The sequence below is a fragment of the Bos indicus x Bos taurus genome, chromosome 1 (genome assembly GCF_003369695.1).
Source record: "Bos indicus x Bos taurus breed Angus x Brahman F1 hybrid chromosome 1, Bos_hybrid_MaternalHap_v2.0, whole genome shotgun sequence".
Lineage (NCBI taxonomy): Eukaryota > Metazoa > Chordata > Mammalia > Artiodactyla > Bovidae > Bos > Bos indicus x Bos taurus.
The window spans coordinates 69,501,091-69,513,863 of NC_040076.1; the positions used below are offsets into that span (position 1 = coordinate 69,501,091).

Below are 12,773 nucleotides of genomic sequence, written 5' to 3' on the forward strand. Positions count from 1 at the left end.
ACATACATACAATGGAATACTACTTAGCTATGAAAAAGAACACATCTGAATCTGTTCTAATGATGTGGATAAAACTAGAGCCTATTATACAGAGTGAAAGTCAGAAAGAGAAGTATAAATATCGTGTACTGACACATATATATGGAATCTAAAGAGAGGACACTGATGAATTTATTTTCAGGGGAGCAATGGAGAAACAGACATAGAGAACAAACCTGAGGACACAGTGGGAGGAGAGGAGGGAGAAGGGGAGCTGTATGGAGAGAGCAACACAGAAATCTACAATGCCATATGTACAACAGACACCCAATGGGAATTTGTTGTATGACTCAGGGAACTCAAACAGGGGCTCTGTGAAAGGCTGAAGGGTGGGGTGGGGAGGGAGATGGGAGGAAGGTCCAGGAGGGAGGGGACATGGGTGTACCTACTATGGCTGATTCTTGTTGATGTACGACAGAAAACCACAAAATTCTGTAAAGCAATTATCCTTCAATTAAAAAAAATTTTTTTTAATGAAAAATATAATTTGTCAAAACTAAATCAAGAAAAATTTAAATCTGATTAGTTTTTTATGTTTTAAAAGTTAAATATGGAAGTAAAAACTTTCTCACAAAGGAAACTCAACCCTAGATTAAGTTATTGGTAAAGTCCACTAAATATATATTATTATGATAGAAATAACACGAATTTTCTATAAACTTTCAGAAAATAGAGAAGGAACTATTTTTTATGAGGCCAATATGCCTAAAACAAGACTGCAAGAAAACAATATGCCTCATAAACATATACATAAACATTCTTTTTAAAAAAAATCAGTAAACTGAATCCAAGAACATATAAAAAGGACAATGTATCATGACCAAGTACAATTTATCCCAGGAATGCAGGATTGGCTTAACATTTGAAAATCAGTAAGTTCACTTTAAGAAAAGGAAGGAAAATCATATGATCATCTAATAGATGCAGAAAAAATATCAATGAAGTTATACATCCATTCACAACTTTAAAAGAAATCTCAGCAAACTACAAAGAAAACATCTTCCACCTCATAAACAAACATAACCTATGAAAAATTTATAGCTAAAACAATTATTAATGGTGAAAAACTCAATACAGTCCCCTAAAGATCAGGAAAAAAGCAAAAATATTGACTCTTACCACTTTTATTCAACACTGTTCTGGAAGCCTAGTCCATACAATAAGGAAGAAAAAAGTAAAAAACATATAAATTGGAAAGGAAGATTTAAAATGTATGGACAATAGGGACCCTGAAAAAAACAGAAGGAACCTTACTAGAACAGGTACATATAACAAGATCACAGGATACATGGTCAACATAAAAAGAATCAACTGCATTCCTATGTACTAGTCACGAACAATTAGACACTGAAATTTTTTTTTTAAACACCATTTACAATAACATCTTAAACATGGAATACTTAAGGATAAACTTAACCAAATAAATATGTCCAGAAACTCTGATAAAAACTATGCCAAGAGAAGTTAGAGAAAAGCAAAATAAACGTAACAATACATCATGTTCATGGACTGGAAGCCTCTACTTTTTAGTTGCTGGTTTTTATCAAGTCAATATATACAATCAATGCAATCCCAACTAAAACCCAGATAGTTCATTTTACAGAAACTGAAAGGCTGATCCTGCATTTTACATGAAAATGCAAACAAACTAGAACAGTCACAGTAATCTGCCAAAGAATAACAAAACTGGAAGACCTACACTACCTGATCTCAGGATTTTGTATAGAAAATATACCAATCAAGAGTAATACTGATGCAAAGATAGAAACTAGATTAAACAAAATGAAAACAGAAGAGAAATAGCTTAACTTCTATAAAAATGTACCCAGAAGAAATTAAAAAAGACTTTTTTAACAACATTCACAGTGACTTTATTCATAAAGGTTGAAAACTAGAGGTAATAAATAACCATAAAGAGGGAAATAAAATTTTAGGATAGTATAACAGAATGTTAATCAATAATGAAAAGAATGAACTACTTACTGATAACACTAAACCAACATGGAAAACTACAGAAACACTATGCTGAGCAAAAGAAGCTGGAGAGAAGCGTTACACATGATTCCATTCATACAGAGTTCTCACATTAGAACTGTGTCTGACTCTTTGCAACCCCATGTACGGTAGCCCACCAGGCTCCTCTGTCCACAGGATTCTCCAGGAAAGAATACTGGAGTGGACATCCATTCCCTTCTCCAGGGAATCTTTTCAGCCCAGGGACTGAACCCATGTCTCCCACACTGCAGGCAGATTCTTTACCGTCTGAGGCAACAGGGAAGCCCAAACTTCTCAAGAGACAACATTAATCTATGATGGGGAGGGTGGGGTACGGGGAGGGGAATCAGAACAATTGTTGTGGAGTGGACTGACCAAGAAGAAAACAAACTTTCCAGCTTTCCAGGATGATAAAAATATTCTATATCTTGATGCGTTATGGGTTACATATAAGTTTATGCAGCTGTCAAAATTCTGAATTGTAACTTAGGATCTACATTTCACTTCAAACTTTTTCTCAATTAAAAAAGATTTCTTTCACTCAAAAAATATATGACTGCCTACCACAGCCCAGTTACTGAGAACATAAAGTTAAAATACAAGTTTCAGAAAAGAGACCTCATGGTCTCACAAGCAAAGAAATGAAAAGTTAGTTATTATAATGAAAAATTACACAAAGGAAAAGTTTTGAGAAGTGAAAAACAGTAGACTGCCAAACAAAGAATATTACAGGTATATCCAACATGTACAGAAGAGAAAAAATCATACTGGACCTGGGCAACTAATCTAATTTCAATGTACTTAAACTATGAAGTGGGCAGTAGGGCTTGCAGGGGCTGGATAAGATGAGAAGAGACCTGATTCAAAGGCTCTTTTAGCCCAAGCAAAAGAGTGCATTTCAGCTTTTTAGCAAAAAGAAACCTCTGAAAATTTTCTGGGAGGAAAATGATAAGTATAAATCTCATTTTGAAAAGATCATTATAGAAATCATCTGAAAAACAGACAGGTATGGCTCAGGTTACAATCAGTCCAAGAAGAAAGCTATTACCATCAACAGACTATTTTATTCTTTTCAATCTCACATGCATTTGCCAAGGCAAACATTTAGGGCACACAAAACACACAACTTCATAAATGTAAAAGAATAAACAATCATACAATATACATTCTCAGACCATAAATGAATTAAAACTATAGATCAGTAACAAAAAAATAGCTGAAAAAATCCCCAAAACTTGGGAGATTAAGTAACACACTTTCAAATAACACATGAATCAAAGAACGTATCTCAGAAAAAAAAGATAAAATGAACCAAATGAAAATAAAAATACAACTTATCAAAAGTTGTGGAACACTGTGAATGCAGCGCTTAGAGAGAAATTTGTATTACTGAACGCTGTATGTGTGTGTGTGTTTAGTAGCAAAATCGTGTCCAACTCTTCTGCAACCCCATGGACTGCAGCCCACCAGGCTCTTCTGTCCGTGGATTCTCCAGACAAGAATACCGGAGTGGGTGGCCATGCCCTCTGCCAGGGAATCTTTCCAACACAGGGACTGAACTTGTGTCTCCTGCATTGGCAGGTAGGTTCTGTACCACTAGTGCCACCTGAGAAGCCCAAAAACCATGGGTGGCAAATTAAATCCAAAATAATATAAGAAAAGATACCAAAAAAATTAGAGGAGAAATCAATGAAATTGAAAACTGGAAAACAACAGAAAAAAATCAAAAGCTAATTCTCTAAAAATTAGTAAGCTTTTACTAGGGGGAGGTAACAATGGAGAACTGGTGTTAAGTGGGTATAGAAATTCAGCTTTGCAAGACAAAACAGTTCTAGAGATCTACTGTACAACGAGAGTGCAATTAACTGTACGCTGACACTGGATGTAATACTATATGCTTAAAAACTGTTAAGACAAAGAGCAGCCTCTACTCACTGCAACTAGAGAAAGCCCGCACACAGCAAGGAAGACCCAGTGCAACCAAAAATAAATAAATAAGCAACTGTTGACATACTTAAAAAAAAAGGCAGCGAGCCTCTTGTCGGGCTAAGACAAAAAGACATAAATTACTGATACCAGAAATTAAGGTGGGAACATCATTACAGACCTCATGGACACTAAAAGGATAATAAAAGAATACTATGAACAACTCTATGCCCACAAATTTGATAACCTAGATGAACTGAACCAATTCCTCAGAAGATACAATCTGTCAAAACTCACATAAGAAGAAACATACAATCTGAATCTATAGCTATTAAAGAAACTGAATTACTAACCTTCCAAAAAGCAAAGTACCAGGCCCTACAGATTCACTGGTGAATTCCATCAAACACTCAAGGAAAAAACTGTACCAACTCTCTACAATCTCTCCCAGAAGACCGAAGCAGAGTGAATATTCCTAACTCATTCTATGAAACCAGGGTTACTCTAACATCAAAACAAAGATACTGCAAGAAAAGAAAACTAGACCAATCTATCAATCCTCAACAGGTACTAGTAAAGTGAATTTAAAAAATGTATAAAAATACTATACACCACAACAAAGTGGGATTTCTTCCAGGTATGCAAGGCTGATTCAGCATTAAAAAATTAATTAATGTAATTCATCACCATCAACAGGTAGAAAAAGGAAAAGGCTACTGCAATAGACTAGGTAAAAGTTGGTGAGCACATGTATTAGAACACAACTGTAAGTAGTTATCCACTCATTCACATCATGTGCTAACACATGGGCCATAATGAAAAATAAGACAAAATTCATGCTCTCAAAGAGCCTACTATCTATTACAGACAAACTGAACAAGTCCCTACTGCAGGGAGTAAACCTAGACTGGACAGAAGTGGCAGGCTGATGATGATGAAGCACTAATCAGTTTAAAAAACAGAGAGGGGTTATGATTAAGGGGAATATTACAAGTAGGATACATGAAGGTCCTAAAGCAAAAGAAAAAGCACAGTATATCAGAAGTACTGAAAGGATGAGGTTTAATATCACATAAAGAATAGAAGATTTTATGACAGTAGTAGTTTTGCTGATCATCAGGTAAAAATAAAGACACAAGAAGGCAAAAAAAACCACTCAGCTTCTCAGACTCCCCGCCTGCATCAGCACCATGCTCAGGAAGGCCCTGCTCCTCTGCCTGGTTTGCCCTGGCTGTGACTCATCCCACACTACTCCCAAAATTCACTACTGACCTACAGTCAGTCAACCACTGAACTACTAGACTTGATCAGTGACCAAAATACAGAAACTATCACTGACTTGTACTTAAAGAACACACAGACTTTTGCGTTGCTTACTGATGTGGAATTAAATACGCTCAGTACTGAGAAAGAAATCACTGAGGCCAGAGCTGATTACAATTCACTTCACAAAGATAATTTTGGAGTGAAGATTATAAAGAGGTCATTGCTGGTTGTTCCAAAGAGCCTGTGACTGAAGCACCAAATGAGCCCTGAACCTTCAGGGGAAGCAACAAGTCCAGCTCACTGTTTTTGTTTGTTACTGTTGTTGTTTTTTTTTTCCCCAGAAAATGTACAACTTTCTAAAAAGATTGTGACTCTCTGAACAAGCCTACCATTCCATTACAGAAGCTTGAATAACTACAAAGACTGTGAAACATAGCATGTATCCACTTGGGGATAAGCAGAAACTATACACAGAAGAAGGGCATCTCATAATATCGTAAGCATGTCCCACTTAATGTGGGCTCAATAAATGCTCCTTTGAATTGAAAAAAAATTAACAGGTATCTACAAAAGAGTATCTTAGGTGATGACCTGTGACATCAAGGTTAAACAGGAAAGACTGAAAGGGTGAAATACTTTTTAAAGATAATGAAAAAATAAAAGAAGGCAGGAATTGCCAACAGTTACAAAATTTGAAGGAAAAATTCTCAAGTACATGATTTTTTTCTAGCTATGCTCCAGATTCAATCCTTATACTTTTTTTTTCTTCCAATCCTTCTATTCTTTAAGGAGAAATCCGAAAGTTAAAACAAAGTATCCTTCAAAATTAAGCACTTAAAATTTAACACACAGTAATCCTGACAAATGTTATCCAGAAAATATGTTTCTAAAATGTACATAATACAAAAACTTAATTTTGCCTTATCATGATTTTTATCAATATTTGGTATATTTATTTTAGAACACACATTTGAACTATTTATATTCAGATTTTAAACATTTTATGAAATTTCTTCAATGACTGTATCACTTAACAGAAAACTAATTATGTTTCTAACTAAGTTTAATATCTTATAAAGGAATTACTTACAGGGACATTAAGTGCATACTGTAGTCCTTGAGGAAGTCTTTCATGTGTTTCCATCTGTTCTTCATCATTTTTCACTGTCTCCTCATGGACCATGAGTTCATCATGTGATATCATATCCTGTTGTCTCATTTCACTTTCTTGTAACACTTCATCTGCAGCAAGGATCTCCTGGTGAGGCATACTCCGATCTTGAAGCACCGATTCCTGCAGTTCCCCAGACACGGTAGACTGGCCAGACACTCCACCCATTACAACCATTGCCCTGGAAGACTGCATTTCGTCTATGCCGCCACATTTAAGAAATAATCCTTCCAGTTTGTCGTCAATGTTCATGCTTAAGTATAACTGCCTAGAAAGACCAAGTTTGGCAACAAAGCATAATAAATTAGTTTTATATGTCTACTTGAATTTTTTAAATTTCAAATTATGAAAGGTATCCATACTTCAATAAAAGTTTTATTCACATAATTCAATATTGCCTCCAATTTAAAAATTACCAGTAAATTTCCAAAAGCCGGTAGGAAACACAAATCTTTATTTCTGACATTAAGGCACTAATCTATTTCATTATGAAAAATGAGCATGAAATAAAGCAAACTGGGAGAAAGTATTTTTAACACCAGATGGCTCCATATCCTTTAATATATTAAAACATCTTAAAATTAAAATAAGAAATAACATTAAGAAATAAACTGAGAGAATACTATCAGGTAAATCATAAAGAAAAATTAGAAACAGTCACTAAATATATAAAATAGTAGTCACAGCAGTAGCAAAGAAATGAACATTAAAACCATATTTTATCCCCCAAATTGATAACAACTCTTAAAAAATACATCCAAGGTTGAGCTCACAGGGAAAAAAATCTACTGACAGTGGGAGTACTTTAGTTCAACTCTTTCCAAAGGTAATTTGGTACACTGTATCAAAACCCAGAAAAATGCATATGTTCTTTGAACTGGTGATAAATAATACTTTTAGGAAACTACCCTGATGAAATCAGAAATGCATATAAAGATATGCATGAAAAATCACTATGGCAGTACTTTAATACTGAAAAACTGGAATTACACTAAGTATTCAACAAAAAGAAACTGGGTTAAATTATATCAATATGTACATTTTAAAACTAAAGTAACGGTTGCCCCACTCAATAAATTTACTAAAAATTATTGAATTGTACTCTTAGAATGGGCAAATTTTATTTTATATAAATTATATCTCAAAGTTTTTCTTAAAAATAGAATCGGAAAAATGGCTATGCTTGTGTGAGGAGACTGTTGATAGGAGGTAGGAAAAGTGGGCTATCTGGGAGCAGACATTTTTTCTTGAGTGGAATGCTGGCTATACAGGTGTGCCCACTTTGTAAAATTTTAAGATGTGTATCTGTGATATGCACACATTTCTGTCAGTTATTATACTTCAATAAAAAGTTAAGTCTGTTTAAATTATTAAAAAAATACAGTCAAAAAATATTCTTGAAAAATATTTTAAAATTTTGGCAAACAGCCCAATATATTAAAGGAAATGTGTATGTAAATATGTGTCTGAATGTATACAGCTTTACTGAAAATGCTAACATTAATATTACCACTGGGTAGTGAAATTACTAATTTTTTTCATACTTGTATTTCTCTCTAATTTGAACTTTCTATAAAGTAATTTTATTTCTTTTAAATGCTTTAAATTTGTTAAAATGGAAAAAGTATTTTCATTACTAATATACTCTTAAATAGTTGCGCATGATTAAATTTAAGAGGTCATAAGAATTAGACCCTACTAAATAATTACATTATCTTTTTTCCCCATTATTATAGGAAAAATAGGCAATATTAAGCCTGCTCTTCTAACTTTGGTTGCTATAGATTCATACTCCCTTGTGTTACTTGAGGAACTAGCATAATAATCTTGAAATCCAAAGACATTTTACCTTAAAGCCTGTCAAGGCACTGGTATGGCTTGTTTTTTACCAGGCTGTATAAAATAAACACACACACTCACCCAACATGAAAGGACTGTATTAAGTATAAATCAATGAGGTAATAATGGTTACTACTTTAATCGCAGCTTTCAAATGTTAAATTTAAATACACTACTGAAATCTAAAGTAATCTTTCATTTACTAACATCGTCTAAGAAGAAAACTTTATTTAAATGTACAGCTCAAAAAATGGGGTTTTCCAGGTGGCTCAGTGGTAAAGAATCTGTTTGCCAAGCAGGAGACTCGGGTTCAATCCCTGGGTCAGGAAGATCCTCTGGAGAGGGAAATAGCAGCCCACTCCAAAATTCTTGCCTGGGAAATCCCATGAACAGAGGAGCCAGGTGGGCTAGAGTCCATGGGGTTGCAAAAGAGTCAGATACGACTTAGCAACTCAACAAAAATACAACAGCTTAAAAACAGCTCACATAAACAGTAACATAAACAAAAGAAAAATGTAATTCATACTTGCTGTGTCTTCCCTGGAACCAGGTAGTATCATAAATCCAGAAGACATACTGGACAAAGGAACAAGAATTTAATTTCCCTTTTTGAAATATTTTAGTAGTCTAAATGACAAATATTTAAAATACATCACCAAATAACTATCCTCTTCAAATATTCTATTTATTACATGTCTTAGAGAATAAACTATCCTACAACTAATAAACTTAAGTCTCCTAGGGTTAAAATTTGCTTATTTCTTTGGAAATCCTTACCAAATCAATTATATACTTCTAATCTATTTACTGTTTTCCTAAAGGACTCAAAAGGGACCAATATATACACAAAGCCACCCTTTACTGCTCTGATATCTGCTATTGCCACATACATCATTATTAAACACACACACACACACACACCCTGGGAGCTTTTAAAGAATATGGGAGAAGTAAAAAGAAGTAATTATTAAAAGCAGACATTAATAAAAGACATTAGACAAACTAACCTAGGACAGACTGTTTTTTTTTTTTTTAAGATTACCAAAAGTTAAAGCTGACTTACTAACCCACTGCAAGGTCTACATTTCCTTAAAGCAGTGGTCCTCATCTCCAATGTTTTTTATAATGTACCTCATCAATTTAAAAAAATTTAGTATATCCTAATATACGGTGGTGGTGGTTTAGTTGCTAAGTCGTGTCTGACTCTTGCAACCCCCCACCAGGCTTCTCTGTCCATGGGATTCTCCAGGCAAGAATACTGGAGTGGCCTGCCATTTCCTTCCATTTCCATCCCATTTCCAAGGGATGTTCCCAACCCAGGAATCAAACCCAGGTATCCTGCATTGCAGGCAGATTCTTTCACCAACTGAGCTATGAGGGAAGCCCTATCCTAATATATGCATAATGCTTATAACTATACTCCTATAATAGTGTGTTAACATATACTAAACCTAGTAAAACAAACATAAAAATTTAATTTTTAAAAAACTAATCTTATCCCTAACATCAGGCTGGAACAGTAGGTATTGAGGAAGTCAAAATACTTTGGAGGTAGAGAATATTTGGGGGAAGAAAGGTTAAGTATGCAAAAAAAAAAAAAAGTGCCAGAATGAGGCATCTGAAACAGGAAGATTCCACAACTCAATAAGGAAGTAGTAAATGGAATGGGAAGTGGAAACACTGTAAATAAAGGGCAAACTTGACCTCTATGAAAATTTTCTTGAAAACAGTCCATATAGACAGAAAAAGGAATCGATCTTCCTTTTTCACATTTGGTTTCTTATTCCTCTAACCCCAAATTAACCTATATATTTCAAGTTACTGGCTGGCCTAGAAACTGTTTCTGAGACAATTTCCCTGAAATACCAGAAAATATTAAGATATCAACACAGACTTCAATATCAAGGAACACTGCTCTGACAGTTTTAAAGTCAGCTTTGGAAATATCTATCAAAATGAAAACTGCTGACCACTGACACAACAATCTCATTGCTAGGAGTATATATAATCCTATATTATGTGCTTAGTCACAAAAATTAACCAAAGATTTATGTACAAGGATGTGACCCTTTAGTGGAAAAAGACTGGAAACGGCCTAAGCATCCTCTTAATGGAAAACTTGTTTTAACTATGATTCAGCCACACAATGGAATACACATTAGCCATTAAAATAAATGAGACAGCCATATGTGCTGGGTAAAAAGTTCTCCAAGATACATGGGGGGAAAAAAATCAAGGAGAAGACATACAGACAAATAAGTGAGCCATACTTGTATCACATTATCTTAACCAGTGTTGGGGCAGAGAAAGCTGGACAGGAAATAAACAAGGCTCTCAAACAAAGTTAATTTCATTAAACTGAAATGAAAGTGAAGTCGCTCAGTCCTATCTGACTCTTTGCAACCCCATGGACTGTAGCCTATCAGGGTCCTCTGTCCATGGGATTCTCCAGGCAAGAATATTGGAGTGAGTTGCCGTTTCCTTCTCCAAGGGATCTTCCCAACCCAGGGATAGAACCCAGGTCTCCCTCATTGCCGGCGAACACTTTACCATCTGAGCCACCAGGGAAGCCCCATGGTAAAAGGGAAAAGGACAAAGTTACCCTAAGAAAAATGATCAGGAAAAGTACGTTTTTAACTGTCCTTGAAGCTCTCACCAACCTTAAATTTCTCCCTTACACCTCCTATGTGACCTCAGTCAAAGCTCCCATGTGCTTCACTTCACTGCACATTCAAAAACCCAAACCCTGGCAAAAGATTCCATGCATGCTCAAAAGTTAACACAGGTTACTTTCCCTCTAATTTCAGTTATTTTCAGGAAGATTCAGTCAAGTACAAAGAAATGAAACTGATGTTATCAATCCACACTAAGATGTGAATATTTAAGTGTCTCTTTCTGCTAAATCTTCAAAAAGCCAACTATTTTTTGACCCACATGTCTATATAATTAATGGAATATTACACATCAGAGAGAAAGAAAAAATGCTTAAGTCATGTCTCTTACATGAAAGGCTGCTCTGGAAGGAAAAAATAAATAACTAATCTACATCCCCAGGAGCCTCTGTCAAACAGGGGGAAAGAATGACTAGATGGAGGAATAAGCTCTAAGCCACCCTGAGCTCCTTATACCGATCCATTATTTTGCATGTGAAGGAAGTTTGGGTAGCTGACAAAGAATATAATATCGCAGAGCTATTAAGATCCAAGACAGGATGGACAATGATGTTCTAGAAATAACTCAGCTAAAGGTGAAATGGCACTCCTTCTGGAGTTAGCCAGAACACAGATTACTAAAAACCAGAACTTAGGAAGACAGAAGGAAGGAAGGGGCCTACCTCGGGCCAATTTCTCCCTCCAACAGATTACTTCAAATGCTGCATTCTTTTCCTCCTTCCAAGTTTAATCCTTCCATCTCCATCCCTCTGCCAGAGAAGCTAGAAGGTATACATAATAACAGGGATACTGAAGGGATCACAATTCAGCTTTCTGCTCCATTCACACACCCACACACACCCTCACTATCCTTCAGTATTGAAAAATGTTTGGTTCAGTCGTATAAAATTAATCCAAGTTACAGCCAATTAAGTAATCCTATACACGTAAGCCTAACAGCAGTGCAGTACTTAAAAAGAGAATATAAATTGTAAGCCATCACTTTCTCCAGTCTTCCAGAACTGGAGACCCTTCCAGACAGTTGACCCTTCTTGTCACCTTCTAATTTAATGCTTCTTTCTAATCAACTGTGTGCAACCAAATAGAAACTAAACTTTATATTAATAGATTTGTATAAGTTGAAATAGAGTAAATAAGCTTTGAGTTAGGGCTTTTAATAAGGAGTCAAACACATAGGCTTTAATATAAGCATTTGAGACAAGTATTTTCTCAGTCTGGGCTTGTTTTCAGAGGACAAAGTTAACAGAGGCATAATATATGAGTAAGTTGGGCCTTATTACTCATTTTTAATCAATTATACAAGGCACTTAAAATGCTTACTGAGGTTTTTTATGGGAATTCTATGCAATGAATGAAGAAAATGTCTCTCCAAATTTATTAATAGGTTTGAGGCTATATTACAAAATTCAGAGATTAGCATAACCTGGAGAAGAAAGAAAACTAACATGTGCTGAGGATCTACTATAAGACAATATGCTGGGCACACTGGTGTGTTACTTCACTTAATGTTTACAGTTTAACACTCAAGACACTAACAGTATATGCCCATTTAACAGATGCAGAAACTGGAGCTCACCCAAAGTTACATAGCTAGGAGGTAAACTGGGATTTGAAGACAAACTTCCTTGGTTTAATGCACATTTTACCATACCATACTACCTCCTGTCTTGAAAAGGCCCTGGACACTAAGAGCTCACTCAACTCATTCTCTTCTCACCCACCCACTGAGGCCACCCTGTCACCACTGCTTGGCTCGATAAAGCAATCCAACCCCCCATAGTTGGCTACTCCCATCTCATGGCTACCATGGGAAAATTCTATGTGGCACAGAATCCCTTTTTTCCTTGATCAGGGATGGACACTTT

General features: G+C 35.4%; 1 protein-coding gene across 9 annotated transcripts in view; it reads right to left on the minus strand.

Annotated features, from left to right (window-relative positions):
* Nucleotides 1-12,773, minus strand: part of ZNF148 (zinc finger protein 148) — a 146,599-nt gene that overhangs the window by 78,683 nt on the left and 55,143 nt on the right. For 5 of the 9 annotated variants that reach the window (XM_027536520.1, XM_027536528.1, XM_027536547.1 and 2 more), the window contains one exon: nucleotides 6,317-6,665. The exons of 1 other annotated variant lie outside the window; for it this stretch is intronic. In XM_027536520.1, the coding sequence (XP_027392321.1) occupies nucleotides 6,317-6,649 (333 nt within the window). In that variant the 5' untranslated portion in view covers nucleotides 6,650-6,665. Of the gene's footprint in view, nucleotides 1-6,316; nucleotides 6,666-8,762; nucleotides 8,813-11,570; nucleotides 11,670-12,773 lie in introns of all 9 variants that reach the window. 3 more of the 9 variants (XM_027536567.1, XM_027536577.1, XM_027536558.1) reach the window with 3 other exon arrangements.